A 20,486-nucleotide genomic window follows, 5' to 3' on the forward strand; every position below is an offset into this window, starting at 1 on the left:
CAACTTACTGAAATCACTCGCCAAATAAGAAAGAATTAAAGGAAATCACTAGGGAACCACCAAGTTTTCCTAGCTGCAGGGAGGTCACTGACCATGTATCCATCCACCAAAATGTTCTCACTTTGCAGACCACTGGGGTGGCAGTAGCTCAGGCGGTGATTCAATCCCCGTCTGCTCCAGTCTGCATGCCAAATGTCCTTGGACAAGTTACTAACCCCAAGTTGCTCAGATACGTCCATCGGAGTATGAGTGTGTTTCAGTGTTAGATATAAAGCACTTACATAGAAAGAGCATAGAAAAAAGTGCTTGTGCGACTGGGTGTGATTGGGTGAATCAGGTAAGTTGTGCAAAGCGCTTTGAGTGCTCAGAGAGAGCAGAAAAGCGCTATCTAAGAATGATTTTATTTACCATTTACATACAAGTACAACCTGAATGTGTTTTGTTAAACAGCTAAAATAACAGAAAATTGTGCCATTTTGAATACAATAGATAGATGTATAAAGTGTGAATTCTCAAGCTGATGCATATTCCTGTTACTTCCTCTCAGATGAAATGACACAAATTATTGTTGATAGATAATTTATTACTCAAACACACATTCTCTTTAAATTGCTTAGTGTGCAAAGAGCAGAAAAGTGAGGGTAGAGAGGAACCGAGGAGGAGAGTGAGGGAGACAGGGCGACAGACAGGAGAAGGAAGGGAATGGGGGAGGGCACTGGTCTGTCCTTCCTTGGGGACCAGACTGCCCCTCCTGCTTGCCCATTAAAAACAGAATTCCTCCACAAACTGTTTGTGTTTTCAGTCCAACTCCTCCAGGGTGCTGCTTGCCACAGCACAAGACGAGTGTCCTCTCCTTCTCCGGCGTCTCCCTGCTCTGCATTGTAGCTAACATTCCCTTCCCTGTTCTGCTGGAGACCAGTCTACTATCAACATGTGGCACATGTCCTTGACAAGTCAAGAGGACCCTTCACCATAGGAGTTGGGCAGCAGTGTCAACCATGCACCCCATATTTCTCCCTTTCCCCCTTGTTCTCCCTTACCCTGCCTTCCCTCATTCACCCTTCCTCTCTTAATATTGAGTTGCCAGGGTAAAAGGGGGCCAGAGGAATCTAATAACTGTGACAGTGGGGCTTTTTTGGCATTGTTCCTGAAGCTGTGCAGACACACACAGGGCTGTCAGCTGGCTCTAATGAAAGGTTAAATGAATAGGACAAAGTGACAGGAGGTACAATAAAGAAACAAGAAGGAGGAGAGAATGTGTATGCAAGCATGTGTCCATGTCTCAGTGTGACATTGTCTCGAGGGCGGCCTCCTTAGTAAGGAACAAGGACGGCCCCTCCACAGTTTTGCAATATTCAAAACAGATTGGTTTGCGACAGTGCATGTGCACTTTTATGTGACTCTGTGCCGTGTGTGTGTGTGTGTGTGTGTGTGTGTGTGTGTGTGTGTGTGTGTGTGTGTGTGTGTGTGTGTGTGTGTGTGTGTGCCTCTCCCACCAAGACACAGATGCTGAAGAGGAATTCCAGCATGGGGTTCTTTGATAAATGTTAAGGTCGCTGGCTGAAGGGAGGGATGGAGGCTGGATGGGGAGGAGTGGATGGGAGAGCGGGTGCGGTGGGGAAGAGGCAGAGGGAGTGACGAGGGGGGACGCATGTCTCGTCTTGTGCCTCTCCCTGCCTGTGCCTTGGTGGAATGCAGAGTCACATGAAAGAGGCCCTCTTTCTCTCTCCCTCTCCCTGAGACTCGTCTCTTGTATCTGTCTCAAAAGCGCCACTGTCCCCCTCCTGACACACTACCTGTCAGCACATTTCTCCTCCACTCCAAAAACACCCACAGCCACAAACACATGTGAAAACACACACACACAATCATAGACTGTACATGCAGGCAGAAACACATACAGATGTGCCCTTCACACACAGTTAATGAGTGTTAAGTTTCCCTCAAACAGGAAAAGTGAACTAAGACAAACAAACACACAAAATCCTATCATCCTGAGACCGCTTAATTACTATGATTATCACCATAAATAGCACTTTTGTCACCAACAATCACACAGTAGGACTTCTAACATGTCATCCAGGTTTTTGGTGATGCGTTGCAAAGCGCGCTCAGCTCAAAGGGCTACGGCTTAGTCAATGAACCCTAAAAGATTGTGACAGAGATTAAAATACTCATACAGAGTTAAATATTTAATGTATGGCATCAAAATAAATATTCTTTCCTCCCAAATCACAAGATTAAAAGACAGTACAAACTAATCACTACCTTGACAAGTCTGTAGGAGGTACAGGTGGGGTGCACAATTATGGCCAAGATTATTTTCAGCACGATATGAATATATATGGTTTTCTCTTTGTTAACATCCCATGTGCTGAATCTGAAGTATTTCTAAAGAATGACTGATGATCCACTTCCAGTGACAAGCTCTTCACCTTGTCCTGTCCCAGATATTTGCTTTCTTGTTTTATATCTGTCTTTTAATGTTGTGTTGCTCATCCAGACTAGTTATGCAAAACTTGCCGCTGTGAGGTGCAGGGAACAGCTGTGATTGGTGCATGCAGGCATGTGGTCAGGCACTTAATTAGGGAGTGCTTGATTTATTTTTGCTTTGCATTCTATTGGCAGGGCATGCATTTTCAATATGGCTCGATTGCGGGGAGCTAAAATTGAGACTGACATTCAAATTCGATTAACTATTCAACCTTAAAGTATAATGTATAATTATTAAATATAGGTATATAAGTTAATTAGCTAGCTCATATCGCTATCTATCTATCTATCTATCTGTCTATCTATAATTACACGCTTATTTTATCCGTAACAATTCCATCTCCCACCAGCACATAATATTCTTTTGCCTTCAAAAAGTCAACACAAATGACTTTTAAATAGATAATTTTCTGTTGTCACACTGTAAACACTACACTGTAAGCATATATAAGTTATTACTAAGAAAAGAGAACTGTTTGGGTTAAAATGTGCACTCTTTGACGTGGCTTTGTTTTGGATTCAAATTTCTCTTTCATTAGGGTCAGAGGTTATGGGTTCAGTAATAATCACCTTGCCGCTGAGAGGAAAAGGGTCTTTCAAACATGCACACATTCATAAATTGCACACACATAAATTCATAAAGGCATTCAAAACGTAATTGAACACATATACAATGCACCAACATCCTTTGCTGATTTTTATCCAAAATCAAAGACATAATTCATTCAAGGCTAAAGAGTCCAAACTCTGCATTAAGGCTTGCTAATAGAAGCTAGATTATACATTCAGCCTACAAGGTTACCAGTGTGTCTGAAATATTATCAATATATTCAAGTGAGAATCATTGTCAGAAAAAAAGCCTGCCAAAACTAAAGTCTCGAAAAATCAAGGTGATTACGGCTCCCTTTGGCCCAGAATATATGGATTTACACACTAGTTAATACACACCGACAGAAACATACACACACACACACACACACACACACTTAAGTTATCTATTTTTTTTTTATCTCACTAATATGAGAACTAAACAACATCCAGATGTAGGATACACAGCTGACTGTTGCAATAATGTGTTTTTATGGAAAAGGCAAAAAAGTACTTCCATATAACAAAAAGCATATATTCTGTCACATAACCACAGCTGCAATCTCAGATTTAACCATATGCTTGCTTCTTATGCTTATACATTTAACTATGAACTACAGCTATTTGACATATTCAGTTTTTTGCCTGAATAGTTATACATGCAAAAAACTATTACTAGGTAATAGAAGAAAGGCCTATGAGCTTTTTGGATACAGGATTTCTCGCTTTGAGTTAAATGGAAATTGTAATTAATGACTGTATCGCTCTTACACAAAGAAAACGGCTTCTTTGTGAGTCACGCCAAAGTATAACTGGGAGAACACCCAACCCTGAAGCATCTTGTTGCAACAACAGAACAGTTTTCACTATAAATACACTGTTGCAGCGCTAATATAACATCAGCAAAATGTTACAATCCTTGTAAGTCTCTGAAATCATATTTTAAACTGTATATGGTAACGTTGCATCCAGTAAAATCAAACGTGCTGGTATATATTTGTTTACTCATTGATACTTCCTGATGCTGACTATAAGAGTGATGATAGTGTCCAGGATTTACACAGTTGTAAATTTAGTGAGACACGTGGTGACAAGTTTCAGGCTGTCACTGGTGCACACTGAACTATCATATATATTTATAATCTGTCAACAAGGACTTGTGCTGTAATGAGCATAATGACAAAAAAATGAGTGAGGATGTTTTACTCTGCTTAAATAAATTGTTAAACAACACTGGCCAAGTACTTTGAAACAACAAAATAAATAAAAAATAATGACACAGTACAATGAGCTGCATCTACAATGAGTCTGTCATCTTTCCAAGAAACTCCAACATCACCGTCTTGGATTCAGCTGTGAGGTTAGTGTAGCACCACGTGAACCAATTTTCCACTTGCTGCAGGTTCTGCTTAGATCTCTAGAGAAGTGGACTGAGATTGCCAGCTTCTCTCTAGAGAAGCAGCTAAATAATACTGAGGGATACCACAATAGCAGCCCGGCTAGCGAGCTAGCCAGTAGGGAAAACACAACTGTGACTAAATCCTGGCAAAAAGAGAACTGTGCCCTGAGAAATAAATCTTACATGCTGTTGTTCCATTTCTAAAACACTGCATCGCACCAAAGACCTTATAATGTGGACAATCATAATCTGGCATATGATCTGCTTTTCATATAAAATCATATAAATTTTTCATTACAAAATAATTTTTAAAATGTATTGCTGCTGACCAGTTAGGCCCACTTCATCCCATCTAAGTCCATGGACGGACTCCAAAAAACATTATGACGTGATCACATCACAGTCTGCATGACAGGGTAAAGGGGTGCAATGAAATCAGCATATAGACACAGAGAGGTCCCAAGTCTACTTGATATAGTAACAGGCAACAAAAAGAAACCCAAAGGCACAAGTTCTCCTTTTTAGTGCAAAAACTGAACATGAAGTTGGTACACGATCTGGAATATTGTGCAATTAGAAAAAAACATCAGTCAAAACTTTAAATAAGGCTGCAGCCCAGCAAAGGAGTTGCTGCATATACACTGGAGCATGTCTTTAGCCTGTCCAAGCCCACTATTTTAAAACAATGATAAATGCCATTCACAGGAAGGAATAACAGTAGCTGACCAATAAAGATTGCTCTGGTGTACGGTCAAAGAAGTCTGAAGAAGAAAATGCCTGGAATGAATTGTGGAGTTTACTTTGTCCATCCTTCGGTCAGTACATAAACAGATTTTAAATGAAAGAATTCTGGATTGAGAACCAGAGGAATCATTTCAAAGGCTATTCAGGTAAAAAAAAAAAAAAAAAAAACATTGTCAGGCACAGTTACTAGAAAAAGAACTAGACACTCACGGCAATAATTCCAAAGTCAACATGCTACGTCTCAGTCCTCAGGAATTTTTCATGAGCCACCACTTATCTTGTCATATCAGATTTCTTCCACCAGCTTTTTTGGAGGGAAGAGAAAAGACACCTTTAGGGCAAATTATTCTCTTCTAATCAAATCACTCTGTATGGCCTGAGGAGATCTTTCCATCCCTTTTTGAGTCACTCGGGCAAAGGCCACTCATGCACACACCCAGAAAAAAAAAAACGCACGCAGTCATTCAAATGAACACTCACTTATTCGCAGCAGCAGTTTGTCGTCTTTTTATCTGAAAGCAAGAAATGAGACTCAACAGGAAAATAAAAAATACAAGAAGGAACCGAGGAACAAAGCGGCGTCTGGAATTTCCATCGTAAGTGAAATCCCAGATTTTCTCACTCCCTGTTCATGGAACAAAATCGAACAACTTTATTCTGGAGTGCAGTCAGTGCAGAAGGGAGCTATAAAATATAAATTATACCACATAACCCTATACCTCCCAACTGAGCCATTTGGTTACAACTATACTCCTGTTCGTTACACAGGTCCAGCGTCTCTGCTATTTCTATAGCGTCGACACGAATTATATCCCAGCCCCACTGAAGAACGTATGGATTACAAGTGAAAAGTAATTTCCCTACCGATTGGACAGTTGCCACCAAGTGACACTGAGGTGTTTATTTTACTCAGTCGCTGGTAATTAGTTCTGGACAGAATCAATTAAGGCCACCCCAAATTACATCTGAAAACCTAAGAGTTATGACTGCGCCTCAGAGGGCAGGAAAATGTATTAGGGTCGCTGCGCCAAATGTGTCCTATTGCAAATAAAGACAGAGTGAGTGAGAGGCTTCCACAAGCACTCAGTGTCTTCATGTTTTAGCACACGAGTATTCCCCAGTTCTTCCTGTTTCCTTACATTATCGCACATAAGACGTTTTAACATTTAACATTCGAAATGAAGCCTGTAGAAAACAAAAAAAGGGCATTAAAAAAATGAATGCATAGAAGTACAGGTATCAGGTTGCGATTTGTACCTCAGAGGCCGATTTTAATCTGATTAACTTGCCGTTTCCAAATGTGATCCGTTTTGTCACCGCAGAGACAATACCATAATTGAGCAGACTGAAACTCTTACAGGTATCAAACTGTGTGATAGTGTGAGACTAAACACATCTTAAATGCTCGTGTCATAACAGCTGTTCACCCTATTCATTACCTTTTGCTATTTATGTCTCCTTTTTTTTTTAAAGTTAGGAATCACATGAACACAGACCAAATTTCATAATGTTTTCACAAAGGTAAGTGTGTGAAGATTCGGTTCCTCGCTTTGTGTGTGCTGGGGTACGAAAAATGTAATTACGTCTCGCATATGTATATTGTTTTAAATCAAGTATGTCTCACGCTGTGTTCTTTATTAAATTAGGAGCCCTGCGATCCAATTTGTTTCAACATTTCACTGCGTCTCTGTTTTAGTCGCCAAAGCCCACAGCTTAGGTTCTGGTGTCTTGTTTAAAGATTTCCATCTTAAGGCATCCCTATGTATGTGACCCCCCTCCCCCCTTTCAAAATATTACCTTTGCTGTCACTGCCAAGACACACTATCAGTCACTCAAGAGATTATCGGTGATGGGAATGGATGGAGAGTAGCAGCGCCATATCGGTACCAGTGACCCACCTCTGAATAAATAAGAACAGTGCAACAATCCAGCTTTGACGCTGCTGAAGCATCGCAGAAACACTCGTGGGAGAAGATGGAAAAAGTGCTCTCTCGCTCTCAGATTTGCTGAATATCTTTACCTGTTAGCATGAGTGAAAGTGCATATTTCCTTTCATCTAAAATAAATGCTGTTGGTTTTTCTTCCTGATCCGCACTTAGACATATTCCCCTTCACTTGTGCCTCTCTGAGGTTTAAGCGCTGCACTTTCAAACGCGGCCTCATTACTAAAATTGTACAGAAAAATATGTTGGGAAATTATGGTCAAGCAGTGATTATCTCTCTAAATTCATCAATTGAAATATAGGCATAAGCAGCTGCATAAATAGGAGACAGCAGCAAATGCATAAATGCACCGAGTGGGTTATCAGCAGAGTCTTTATGCACTTAGCACTCATTCTTATTAAGTGAGGAGGCAGGGAGTTAGAAAGTAAGAAAGCCGGGGGGAAACAGTGAGGATGGAGTTGGTGTGGAGGGGTGGGGGTGTGGGGTGTTCTCGTTGTGAGGAGTAATCAGAGGAAGCCAGCAGGGGGGACAGGGAGGGTTGGTGGGGTCAGAGCAGAGCACCACTGAGCAGCCTTTCTCTTCATTAGCAGCCTCTCTAAGGGGGGGCGTCACAGGCCTACCTGTCCAGCAGATTATTGAACCGACTAACCAGTGGCACCCACCCCACACACACACACGCTCTCCCCTCTCTGATTCTCACAGACCCAGAGGAATCACGACCTAGCTGCAGATCCTTTGACAACTTTAACTTTTTCTTTAACCTCACGCAGCAGAAGTACAGGCTGTTGTAGAAGGGGGTCTGTTTCCTGCATATTAAAGGACATGTACGACGGTGTTTTTCTCTAATAACTTTTGCGGGTTTTTGTCTTATAAATGTACTATTTTTTTAATTGTTTCATTCAAAATATGCATTTTATTTGCTAAGCTGATTTGTTTCATGGTGGCTTTCACGCAGTTCTGAAAAAGTCATAATTATCCGACACAAAAAGCACAAGACAGAAGCATTTCGAACATGATGAAAATCATTAGCAGCATTTTAACATCTGCAACTTATGTGGTAAAGGAAATGTGAAATTGAACAGATCCCCACTCGGTCTGGCTGAGAGACAGCAGCACGGAGATAAAAGTAATGAAATGACACTGCAGGAATGTAAATTGGCATTCTTCACTGTAGTAGCAGCACCAGCTCATGAAACATCCTTGACACACACGCACACTCATACCAGGCCAAAATACTGTTAGGCATTAATCTCGCACACATCTCACTGACGAAAGTGTGAAGGTACTTTTAAGTGGGAACATTCATCTCAGTCACCCTCATTGTTTCTCGTTTTCTACCCCTCACACACACACTCTCTCTCTCTTTTCCTCTCCTCGTCTTTTGAAGCGTTCAGATATGTCCAAACTGAAGTGTCTTAAGCTGACTTTGAAATTCAAGCTGGCCGTCTGCTTGTGTTTCAATGAGTTTGTTTTTATGGGTGAACTGTAACACAGGGGCACATAAACAGTGGGGATGAACTAGTGTATTTGGCAAAAAAAATTAAAAACACACACACACTTTACAAACTCTTAAAATTACCTAAAGGTTTTGGCTGCATTGACATAGCACAGGAAAACTTGTTTGTTCCTTAAAGGAGAAGGAATTGTGCAGAAAAATTGAAGCAGGATTTTCAGAAGAGGGACTTTATGAGGCCTAAGAAAATTTACTTTCCAAATTTTAGACCCAGCTGAGGTACAATCAAGTGTGTCCACATTGATCTAAACCAACACACACCGTTTTTATGAGCCCCTGTGTGTCCTTGATGTATGAAGAAATTGCACTGAACTCCACTCCAATCAAGGCCTCAATACCAACTGGTATCAAAGTGGCTTATACATAAATATCATGTAAACACTTTAACAGTTATACAATTTACAGCGCCTGGATTTTTCCTGTCAGACGCCATTTAAAAGTTTTTAATTTGTCTCGCAGGAGCAGAGAATTATGAAACACTTTCAGGCAAAAGCTTTAAATAATAACAAGTGAGGTTAGATTTTGTTAACTTACTTTTTAAGCCCCGTTTTTTCCTCAGGATTTGAAAGGCTCAGAAACGCAACAGTTGGTGATTTTGTAAGACTCACAGACGAGGAAAAGGTAAAGAAATTTTTATCTAAACAAGGTGAATACATTTTTTTCTATTAGTTTTACTGAGAAATCTAGCAAATAAGTCATATGAAGCAAAGCAAACAGGGGGAAATATATGACTTCAGCAAAACTTTTTTTTTCTTCTCTCGTCTGACCAGCAAACAAGTTAATAAAAAGTTACAGCTCCCGTGATTTGTCACACCGATGTGCCTAATCTGAAAAACTTCAGAAAGTACACGCAGAAAAATCATATTTACCATTGCTGCATGTTGTATCTGACAGACCCCGGGGCTCCTGGCACTTTTCAAAGTTGGCGTCCTCAATAAAGTCTGATTTCGCCCTCAAGTGGGGAACTTTCTCCTCTTCAATCCTGTCCGATGTATATCTGGCGATTCACGCTCGGGTTTCTTTTCAGACTCAGCAACGATGTTTTTTTCTTGACACTTCTAGGAGTAACACGGGGAAACGAGCGCTCGCTTTTTCATCCCGAGATTGAAAGCGTCCCGACTTGAGAGAAAAACGCGCGTCGTTTGGGTACGGGTCGGTCTCACGGAGAGGAACGCGCGACCACGACACTCTGTCGCCTCTCCTTTCCCCCAAACCGTAAACTGAAGTAATCAAGGAAACTGCAGGGATCACTGTCAGCCAGAAGCCGAGTTGTAACTGCTTGCCCTACCTTGATGAAAAAAAGAGAAAAAAAGAAAAGCTTCGTACACTTCCCCGGTGATTTCCTTCTGCAGAGTCAGCACAGCGGAGAGCTGCGGACGGTCAGGGCTGGGGAGAAGGTGGCTGCTCTGTTGTGTTGGGTGAATTCAGATCAGTGTTTTACACGCCGTGTGTGACTGTAACCCAAGTGACTGCGGGTCCACGGAGCTTTTGTGCCTCATGAATGTTGTGCCAGCATGAGGATTCGCTTCGTCGTGCAAGAAAAATGTGCCAAAAACCCTTAGCCCCAAGATAAGAAATCGTCAGAGAGGCGTATTAAAAGCGTTCAATATTTGAGAAGCAGCAGTGATTCAATTCTATTTCTTTTTCTTCGTGTGCATTTAGATCATATATAGTGTTCTAGTCTAAATAATACTGCCGATTTTTAACAGTACTGTCAAAAAGGGGAGTTCATCAGATCAGGCTGAAGGAGCAATGCATTAAACAAAAAAAAGGGGGAAAAAGAAAATGATTTTGAATGCTGTATCAGCTCTTTAGCGTCGGACACAGAATTTCATGTTATAACAAGAAATCTTCGCCCTTTTTTCTTTTTTACTTTCTGTTCTCTAAGGCAAACACACGTGCGACCCTGCGCTTGTGCGCGCGCACGCGTATTTGAAGCAGTTTGAAATAGTTTCCGTTGTTGCCTTCAGCAGGGATGTGACACTGATTCCCTGAGCTGTCCCTCAGATCCCTCAGAATTAGGCGTGCTCATTAAAGTTTCATTGTGCACTTGTTTTTATGATGATTTGCTCAACATTTGACTAAGACATCTCGAGAGTGAAGACTTGAAGGAGTGAGGGGTGTGTGTCTGTGTATGAGTGTGTGTCTGAGGGTGTTGTGTTAGTTAGAGGATAGAGTGGAACAGAAAAAGAGAAACATTCACTCTCATCGGAGTGACTGCCTGTCTGCCTGCCTCAGCCCGGCTTTCCGCTGGGGTGAGAGAGGCAGTGGAATCCCAGGGCAGTCATTTCTATCAAGTCAAGCGTCTGGAAGCCCCACTTGCATGTTTGGTCAAGGGGTAAATAATAGATCAGGGATTAGGCTTGTGTAGAATTCATTCCAGGGTAACAAGCTACTGAGGTCCCAGGATATGCATATTCATTCCTTGGCCAAGGCCGTGGGAGAGCGAGGACCATATGCCTGTTTGTCAGAGGGCTTAGTTTGCTAATTAAATGAGATATTACATACTTATGTGAGCAACAAAACAAAAAGCCTTTAAAGGATTGTCCAGAAAAAAATTGTGCTTGAATCTATTTTGTGTTGACTTCAAGTGCTTTGATGTTGCTTTAATTTGACTCAGGAAGTGTTTTCTATTTTGGAGTGTTGATTAACCGTGTGGATATCAGGAGCTATGGATGTGTATACAGAGCTTATCAAAGGCTAACATGACATTTTTTTTTCTTTGTTGTTGCTTTGCTGCCAAACTATCAGATGACGATAAATCTATGTTATGACAAACAGATGAGATAGTAAAGTTATGATAGTGAGTGTCTGGCTAGCCATAGTGTATTTTCACCTTCTCATTATTTTCTTACCTCATGATTTTTGGAACAATTGCACTTCTTTTGGGGTGGGCTGGATTCTATGAGCAGGGCCAAACAGGTCCCTGGCTTGTTACTTTGTCACTCAGAAATGACTGGCTAACAATATAAAAAGTTTTACATCTAAGCTCAGGATTATATGGCAAGCAATACAGGTAAGGCCATTAGAGGTTTGGTCCTTTTTCCAACACCATAATAAAAAACTTACTTTGTCAGCCTTTACATTTAACAATATTTACCCTAACCTCAGTCAAAGTAATGTTGTTGCCTGTACCCTAACAACATTAAGATGCCAAATCACGACCTCTGATCCACATTCAACAAAAAATTTATGGGCCCAAAGTCAACCATCAGGTTCAGACATCTAAATGTAAGTTTTGGGTCATGGCATAAAAAATACAAAATTTAAAAAAAGTTTCATTTTACAACAGAAAAGCCAAAACATGAACATCAGCACCTATCAAATCTGATACTGCATATGGGGCAGTAACTGATCGATATTGGCTTACTATACACGTCATTAACACTAAGTGGGCATTCATTTTAATGATACTGATAAACTGAGCTGTGTACTCACAAAATTATATGCATCACGTTTTCTTAGAGGTAACATCTGTATGTATATTTATGTATTGTGCTTTTTATTGCTGTAGTTATTATATGCTGTACCCTGACCACTGCCAAACCATAAATGACCATACAGAGTAGATAAATTTTCTTCTGTGAAAACATCAACTTGCACTTCATGTATTCTGTGAAGACGACTAGCAAATTCATTTTTCAACTCATTAACATGTCCTGGGACGTAAATAGTGTAATCATATTTATTTTTAGAACAAATATAATGCATCTTTATTTAAAAAAAAAAAAGACACGGACATAAAATGTTTGCTGCAGGCAGCTTGATAGGGAGGAAAAGTATATGTTTATCTGTCGCTGTGACAGGATCCCACTGTTCATTAATTACCCAGCGGGACCGCCGATAATGAGCTATTGAACCTGCTGCTGAAGTGTTCCACCTCCTGGGATGGCCATCAGCTGCTGCATCACATTTTGTGGATCCATCAAATCCACAGAGGTGCTCCTGTTCATTAAGTTCCAGTCACTAGTAAAGCACAAAAAGGTCCAGAAAGGTCAATTCAACCATCCCCAAGAAAACCCAAGAGTTTTCAAAGGACTGGCTCTCACTGTAAGTTTTCTTCAACAGTCTGGAGGCAGTTAATGACCTGAAGAGCTTTTTTCTTTTTTAGCTGCTTCTTGTCACATGATGTTTCTGATGCCAGATCGATACCCCATTCAATGAACACCTTATTTGGATGTCATCAGTCCATTGAATGGCTGTTATCAGTAGCCTTATACATCTGGTTGGTAGGTGCCTTCCTATACCTACTAGTAGGCTCAGATAGCAATTTTTATTTCTACTAATCAATGATAAACTGCCTGCTGCATAATCTAATGTAGCATATTCAGATTACATAGAAGTCCTCTAGTGGTCATGTGAAGAAATGAAAGTTTAACTCACATTTTGCAGTTCCAAGTCATTTAAATTATGAACATTTGAAATATCTGCCTGCTAGTAGACATAGTAGAACACCTACTTTGTCTGATAACAAGTAGTCATTTAAATGTCTAATGGCTGTTATTCTCTACCAGACATTGTGTGTTACAATGAAATGGCATCAAATTTATCTATGAACCTCAATTAACAGATTTGCCTTTGTAGGACTTCACATATGCATGACCTGCTGCCTTTCTAAACTCAATCTGAGTGAACCTGAAGTCTTAGGTTTGAACAGAAAAAGCCGTCAAGACAGTTTCAGGTGCTGGAGGTTGATCAAAAGAGAATTAAAGGGTTCGATGAGAATCACTGAAGTAAAATCGTGCCTTTATACTGAGATGACTTGGTATATCAGTCTCTGAGTTTGAGCCCTTCTAATTCACTGAGAGCGAAGCACAGGTGTTGGAAATAAGACAAATACTTTTCTCATCTAAAAGCTGTTTTCCAACTGGACAACATTTACTCAGGGCGATCAATGTCCCATGTCCTAGTCTCTTCTCTCATACTCAAGGGAAATATGAACTTAATTTACCCTTTCACCAAGCAAAGGACAAGCTCTCCGGCAGCAGCCCAAGGGAAATAGTCTGACTCCTTGTTCCCACACATCCTGAGGGGTCTAACTGTGGGTGGAATGGCACTTTAGTTGGGTGAGCTGTTAGTGAGTGTGGCCCTGCAGTTCATGGCACCGTGGACGCACAGAAGCTCACACATACACATATACGACGCTGCCTCTGAGAGGTGTGTCTTGCAGATCAATTCATCCTTTATGAGTGCTCCAGTTTGTTAAGGGTAGGACCAGAAGGTCATCAGATGGGAGTCAAACAGACGTCCGCGTCATCTCTTTGGGGCTGGCGTTAGACATGAACAAGGGGGTTTGTGCATACAGTATGTGGGGAGATGGGTGCTAATGGGGAGGGGAGGGCATCTAAATCACATGCAAACAGGAATGCACATAATAGGAAAAAACAAAGTGTAAGGTTTATGGCGAGGGAAGGTTTTGAGCTTGAGTGGTCTGATTTAGGTGCACAGATATTGTCAGTCTAACGGCTGAAACAGGGGGGAAAGAAATGGTAATCAATGGTTTCTCTGTCCTGGGGTTTTGTAAGGCAGTCCAAGGTCTCACAGGATTCAGCATGAGGATGGCTCATGCTTGGGGTCAAAAGTGGCTGACAATTCTCCCACAGACTCCACTGAGAGAAATAATATCCCTCCTCAGGGCATCACTCGAACAGAAATGCGTACAAACAAGTCTTAAAATGTCAGCAAGTGGACATGAATTTAGTTTACGATTTAAAAGATTTGTGACTTTGGTTTCAAAAGACACTTGGTGTGATAGCAGCTTATTGTTATCTTACTCAACAAATAGAGTCATCAGCCGTATTGCATAGTGACTGTGTTTCAAAGCCTTTACTGTAAACGCTCACATGTTGGAGCCTGTCTCATTTGTACGCAGTGGGAGTGATGTACTAAACACTGCGCAGGTTTGACATCCCAACTGGCATTTGTACGATCGATGTTCCTTTAAAGTGGAGGACTTGTGACTCTTTAGTATCTTTTGTCATCTTCTGCAGTTCTCAGGTTCTTTCTTCCCTCAGCATCAAAGCTAGGCCACATTAATGCAGACAATATCCCACTTACCTGAGGCGGCAGGCGGAGACTGTGCTTTCACAATTCTCCATGGAGTGTCATGTTTTTCCCCGGGATGTGCCTCTCTTCCTTCCTCTGTCAGCGCTGGCACACCAGGGCTTGTCATTTGGTTCTTGAATTTTTCATGCAGGTGCATTTGCATGATCACAATCCTGTGTCACTTCTTCCCCTGGTAGATTAAATGCTGCCTGGCACTTGAACTTCCCCGTGACTCAGCTGAGGCAGAACAGAAGTGAGACAAGCATGCTTGCTGGGACTGTCAGTGCAAGAGCCATCTTGTTTCAAAGGGTGGCACCTTACGGTTTGGCAATTGGCTCGCAAAGACAACTTCAAGAAGAGTCAGTTTACATTTGCTACTGCAGTGCTTACATTTGTTGAGTCATACTCTGTAGTGTCAAGATGTTATTGCGCTTTGGTTTGGTTTGGCTTGGTACATGATCTCAGGAACCCAACTATTTAATTTTGCTGTATGTGCCGACTGACACATACAGCAAAATTTCTTCTGTCAGAGCACCGAGTTTAATCATTCAATTAACTCTCTACAAACACCCCAGAGATCATGAATAGTAAGAAGTATCCTTTGAGAGACGCATCTGCAGATCAATTTTAGAGTTCTCCGTTAAACTTAGAATTAATAGTTTGAGGTGATTCATTTTCATCCATGCTTTACTTGCATTAAACAGCACTGAGGTTATTATGTATGTTATCAAAAGTAGTCTTACTTTTGGCTTTTTTTCTGGCTTTATTGGATTGATATAGTGAAGACTGACAGAAAGGTGGAAGGAGAGAGAGAGGGTAGGACATGTGTGGGCTCAAAATGTGGTCATAAATATTTTGTACTTGTAAATCGGTTTTGTATGTGTAAAAAAAATTTGTGTGTGTTTTGGAAATGACAGTCTTCATTACAAAGCTTTCTTCGTTATGAATTAGCATACATGTTTTTATTGAACATTTGAAGAACCAGCAAAAAAAACAGAAACTCTTGTAGAGGACATAAAGTCAGAGATAGAAAAGACAAGGAGCAGGTGCATCTAGTACAGGTAGAGCTGCTGCAAAAACCCACAGAGCCCAGCAGCCAGCGCAACAAATTCTGGATCCTTTGCTTTTAGTTAGCAGTTAGCATTAGCAGCACATCCTGCGTCCGATGTGAAAGGACTTTTATGCTGCGCACTGTGACTCACAGCCATGGTCCCGGGTCAGCCCTGACTTTGTGTTAAACTAATCCTAAAGTAATAATGGTATTTCTAACCACTGATATACCACAACTTTACCCTTTGAACAGCTACTGAAAGTTAGGGGACCTAACTGCTACCCTTCAAGGACCTGCAGTTCAAAAAAGCGCCCCTCCGACAGCCAAACCCATCTGTTCTCTGATTGGAATGTTACATTTGTGATTGACATGACATTGACCAATCAGATGAAAGGAAGAAAAATAGGGTCAAAATTCGTACTTGTAACTTGCAGGGGTTTTTTTGGCTAAGTCCACACACAAATCTTTTTTACGCACACACAAATTTTTTTTACACATACAAATCTTTTTTACACACAAATTTTTTTTACACATACAAAACCGATTTACAAGTACAAAATATTTATGACCACATTTTGAGCCCATAGACATGCAGCAAAGGGCAGGGGGTCGGACTCCAACCCGGGCTGGCCGGCTGCTCATCCCACTGAGCTCAACTAGCGCCCATTAAACATAGTCTATGCTGAACATTCTCTACATGTATTATTCTTGGATGGATCATTGCTCTCCTATAAAGCAATTCTATGAGCAAACTGTGCTTTCAGTATCTACAAGCAATAGTATGTGCTTTTTTTGGGGGGGAAAAAAAAAAGGATCCCGTTATTCCTACCACCCATGTACGTCCACTGACTTTATGGTAATTTATTATTTATCCACAGTTAGCTTTGAAAAAGTTGAAAGTTACAATGTGAACCCAAAAAGAATACTCACAAAAACATGAATATTACAGTGTTTCATATAAATTTTACCTAAGAAACTCATAAAATTTGCAAGCTTATCTTTGGATGGTATAGATCCTGATCTGTATGAGGACACACATTTAGATAGTGGGTTAGAGAGGAATAGGACTACACTGCATTTATATATGCTTCACCTCTTGTACACTTTGCATACAGTTTTATGCATAAAGAATACATCTTTTATGTATTTATGCATAGCTTAAGGAAGTAAAATCAAGAAAAGACTGCAGCGGGTGTGGGATTTTTTTTTTATAAATGTAAATGCGCAAATCACATAATTGGTTATTGTGAAACTGTGCTTGGCTTAGATCTGCTTGCCTGAGACAGTCTCAAACTCTGGATCTGGATTAATCTGTCTTTAGCAGTACAAACACCAAATAAAGGGAGATACTGGCTGCTTCACATACAGGAGAGAGCAGCAAGAGACGCTGCCAAAACATGGTGGAACATGCCTGTGTACGCAACTGTAAGTGTCTGTAGCTAAATAATTTGATGATGAAAGAAGGGATAAGTTAGAAGGTAATCTTCCACTCTTCACTTCTTCTCTTAAATGTTCTTAAAACAGCCTTCTTTTTCATAATTTGACCGTAGAGTAACCAAATCAGTTTCAGGTTTTCTCATAAGAGACGCTTTATCTAACATTTTTCAAGTGGTCGGTTTCGCCTTAAAGATTTTGACCTGCGGAAGAAGAAGCCAGATTCAAAACTCTGCTGGTCACATGTCGTCATGATGACAGTGAGAAAGGGGCTTATTCACAGATACCATGTGTCAGTTTGTGTCTCTGAACAAGAAACAGGGGGCAGGCAGATGTTGCACATTATGTACCAGTCTACTGCCTCTAAAATTGTTCTGCAAATGAGGATCTTAATGAGAGGCAGTGTTTGTGGGTCAAGGAACAGCCTAATCATACTAAGTCAATTGCATCTTTTCGCTTTGTGTGTGTGTGTATGCAAGTGTGTGTGGTTGTGCGTGTGCATGCATGCATGGGTGTGAGTGTGGAGCAGTGAGCAGATGAACCAACATTTGTCTGACTCAAGAGGAGAGCCAGTCATCATATTTCTTCATTTCCCTCTCTCACCCTGTGCTCCAAATCTGGCTGGACACTTAAGTACATTAGCCACACAATATGGAGTTGTCTTGTCTCACCAGCAAAAAACAGATGTCAAACACATGTCTTTGTTCATTTTCCTTTACCCTCCCTTTGCTTATGTTCAGCTCTCAAAACTCCCACTATAGAGTCGAGAATTATTGGGCACACTGTCTCTAACCTTACAGCGGCTCATTAAAACTGAAGACATGGATAAATATCAACAGGAGTAAGTACCTATTTTAAAAGGAAAACAGTAATTGTATCTGCCAAATACAAATAAAGATCAATATCAAATTTCCATGTCATTTTTCTTTGCCATCGTGTGTGGTTGCTCAGGTTGTTCAAACTGGGGATTTATAACTGAACAAAGCAGTGCTTACAGACACAGAGGAACCTTTATTTTATATAGAATACATGTGTGTGTGTCTGTCTAAGTGTAGTATCAAGAGACACCCATCTGTACTTTAAAACTATGTTTGAAGAGTCCTGTGTGCTTAAAAATAATATTAATATGAACATCACTACATCATGTCGACATGGTTTTTTACCTTACTTCCTTTCTTTCTAAAAAGTAAACCTAGGACCTATCCAAGGACCTGAGGAACTGGGGCAGGTCCTCTGTCTGTTTGGAGCTTTAGCTAATCTCAGTAATTTCAAAATAATTATTAACTAATGCTTTAACATGCAGCTGTAACATTAAACTGAATTATTCTTAACTAATTGCACAAACCATCATGTAATACTGTAGAATAAAGACAACTTCATATTCATAAATGAACAAGAGTCAGCATGTAAAGGTATTCAAGTTAAATCTGTGATTATAATATAAAAAACACTGCTACATCCAGTTTATATTAATCTACATTTGCTCAAACACAAGATATTGTGCATTTTCCCAAAAAATATTTTCATTGTATCCAGCAAATTTTCTCAGCAAGGTTATTATAATAAAAAATAAAACTAAACAAAAAACTCTAGTGATAGTTTCACTCTAAGTATAAAAGTTAGTGAACTGAAATAAAAATAAAAATTTCTGAAAAAAACAGCTCTAACTTAAAAAACTGACTAAAATATCAGAAGTCACGAAGTTAAACAAAACCGAATAATTTGACAGTCAAATCTAGAGTAAAACTTAGAACTTAAAACTTCAAAAGAAAAAAATCAACCTGGAAAATTAAAATTGAATAAGTTTAAACTTAAAATAAAATTAAATATAGAGGAAAAATCCCTAGTTTTAGTCTTTGGTAAAAAAGATCTGGTAAAATTCGTTACCACAGCCTGCCTGATGAGGCTTTGATAGACATCTTTAGTGAGACTTTGGTTTTCTGCAAGTCACCTGTGTTCAAAAGGTGTAGCATTTTTTTAACTTTTAAATTAGTGCTGTCAGCATTAATCTCGTTAAAATGACGTTAACGACATTAATGACAAGTTAGCGCGCATCCCCCTGTGCGTGTGGCTGCCTGGCGCTAACACGTTAACGAGCTAACTGTGCTAACGCATTGACCACGTGCAGCCCCATGCACGGCCCGATCCACACAAACTCGCTAACGGAGATTTGCTGCGTTTTCGCGGTTATGGTGTTAACATCATTTAACGAGATTAATGCTGACAGCAGTATTTTAAATATGCACCATATCTACATGATATAAATTAAAAATTACTTAAATTAACACTGAAACTAACAAAAACTAAACTAAAACTAAACACGTTTCAAACAATAAACTGAAATGACAAAATCCATTCTGAAAACTAACCTTTTTTAGGGGAGCTCAAGTACCCCTAAATTCATGAATTGCTTGCCTAAAAGTATCTATAGTAACATTAGTAATAATCAGGCATTTTAGTATTATTTTCTGAAATTGTCTGTTAATGTTATATTTTGACAAGTGGATATGGTGCAGGTTAGAATGAAAACGGGGTTTAACAGTCCCGTGTTCTTGATGTCATGATGTTATAGCACACTCACGCAAAAATGCTGCTGCTTCAACAGCAGATTTATCGTTAATAAATAAGATGCGTTGGTGAGGCAGAACCCCCCCCCAATAGGTTGAATTTCTTCACACAAAAGTGCCACATGTCCTGTGCTAATATGTGCTAATTTCTGTGACTTATAAAGTGTCCACTTATTTTTATTTGTTCTCTGAATAGTGTTAGCTATCGTACACTACACAGCTAACCTTGTTAGCAAATTTTAGCTTTTAGCGACATAAATATGCTGTTATATATTGCACATTACCAAACAAGGAGCTGATGCACTTTTTTTTAGTTTGTTAAAGATTTGTGTTCCTATTCTGGTCAAATTTGGCTTTATTGTTTGTTTATAGTACAGCTTCAGTTCTAGCTGACATCAGGTCAAAAGCCTGTTACGTGTCACTGGATAAGCATCAGTTTATGCCTTTTTTTTAGGTTGTAAATTGTGTTTCACTGTTACATTTAAGTTTTTGTTAGCAGCGCAAAGACAGAGAATAAGATAGAGAGGAAGAGAAAGGGAGAGAGCAGGATGAAAGCTGCAAAAAGAAACAAGAGTGGACATTTAGTCAAAGTTAACACAAAATTGTAAAGCCAACTGGTGTAGCTCCTGTTTTGACCACATTCATTGATGATGACTTCACATAACTAAGCAGTGTGTTGTACTGATATCAAATGGAAATCCTTATAAT

At 40.0% G+C, this 20,486-nt stretch overlaps 1 protein-coding gene across 1 annotated transcript in view; it reads right to left on the bottom strand.

The window, feature by feature from the left end:
- Positions 1–10,209, bottom strand: part of bnc2 (basonuclin zinc finger protein 2) — a 170,999-nt gene extending 160,790 nt beyond the window's left edge. Inside the window, exon 1 of the mRNA XM_084931552.1 lies at positions 9,551–10,209. Within this exon, the coding sequence (XP_084787678.1) occupies positions 9,551–9,553 (3 nt within the window). The 5' untranslated portion in view covers positions 9,554–10,209. The remainder of the gene's footprint in view (positions 1–9,550) is intronic.
- Positions 10,210–20,486: the final 10,277 nt, after the last annotated feature.

This window comes from Perissodus microlepis, chromosome 6 (genome assembly GCF_051167445.1).
Source record: "Perissodus microlepis isolate ML-2025 ecotype Zambia chromosome 6, ASM5116744v1, whole genome shotgun sequence".
In the NCBI taxonomy this organism is placed as follows: Eukaryota; Metazoa; Chordata; class Actinopteri; order Cichliformes; family Cichlidae; genus Perissodus; species Perissodus microlepis.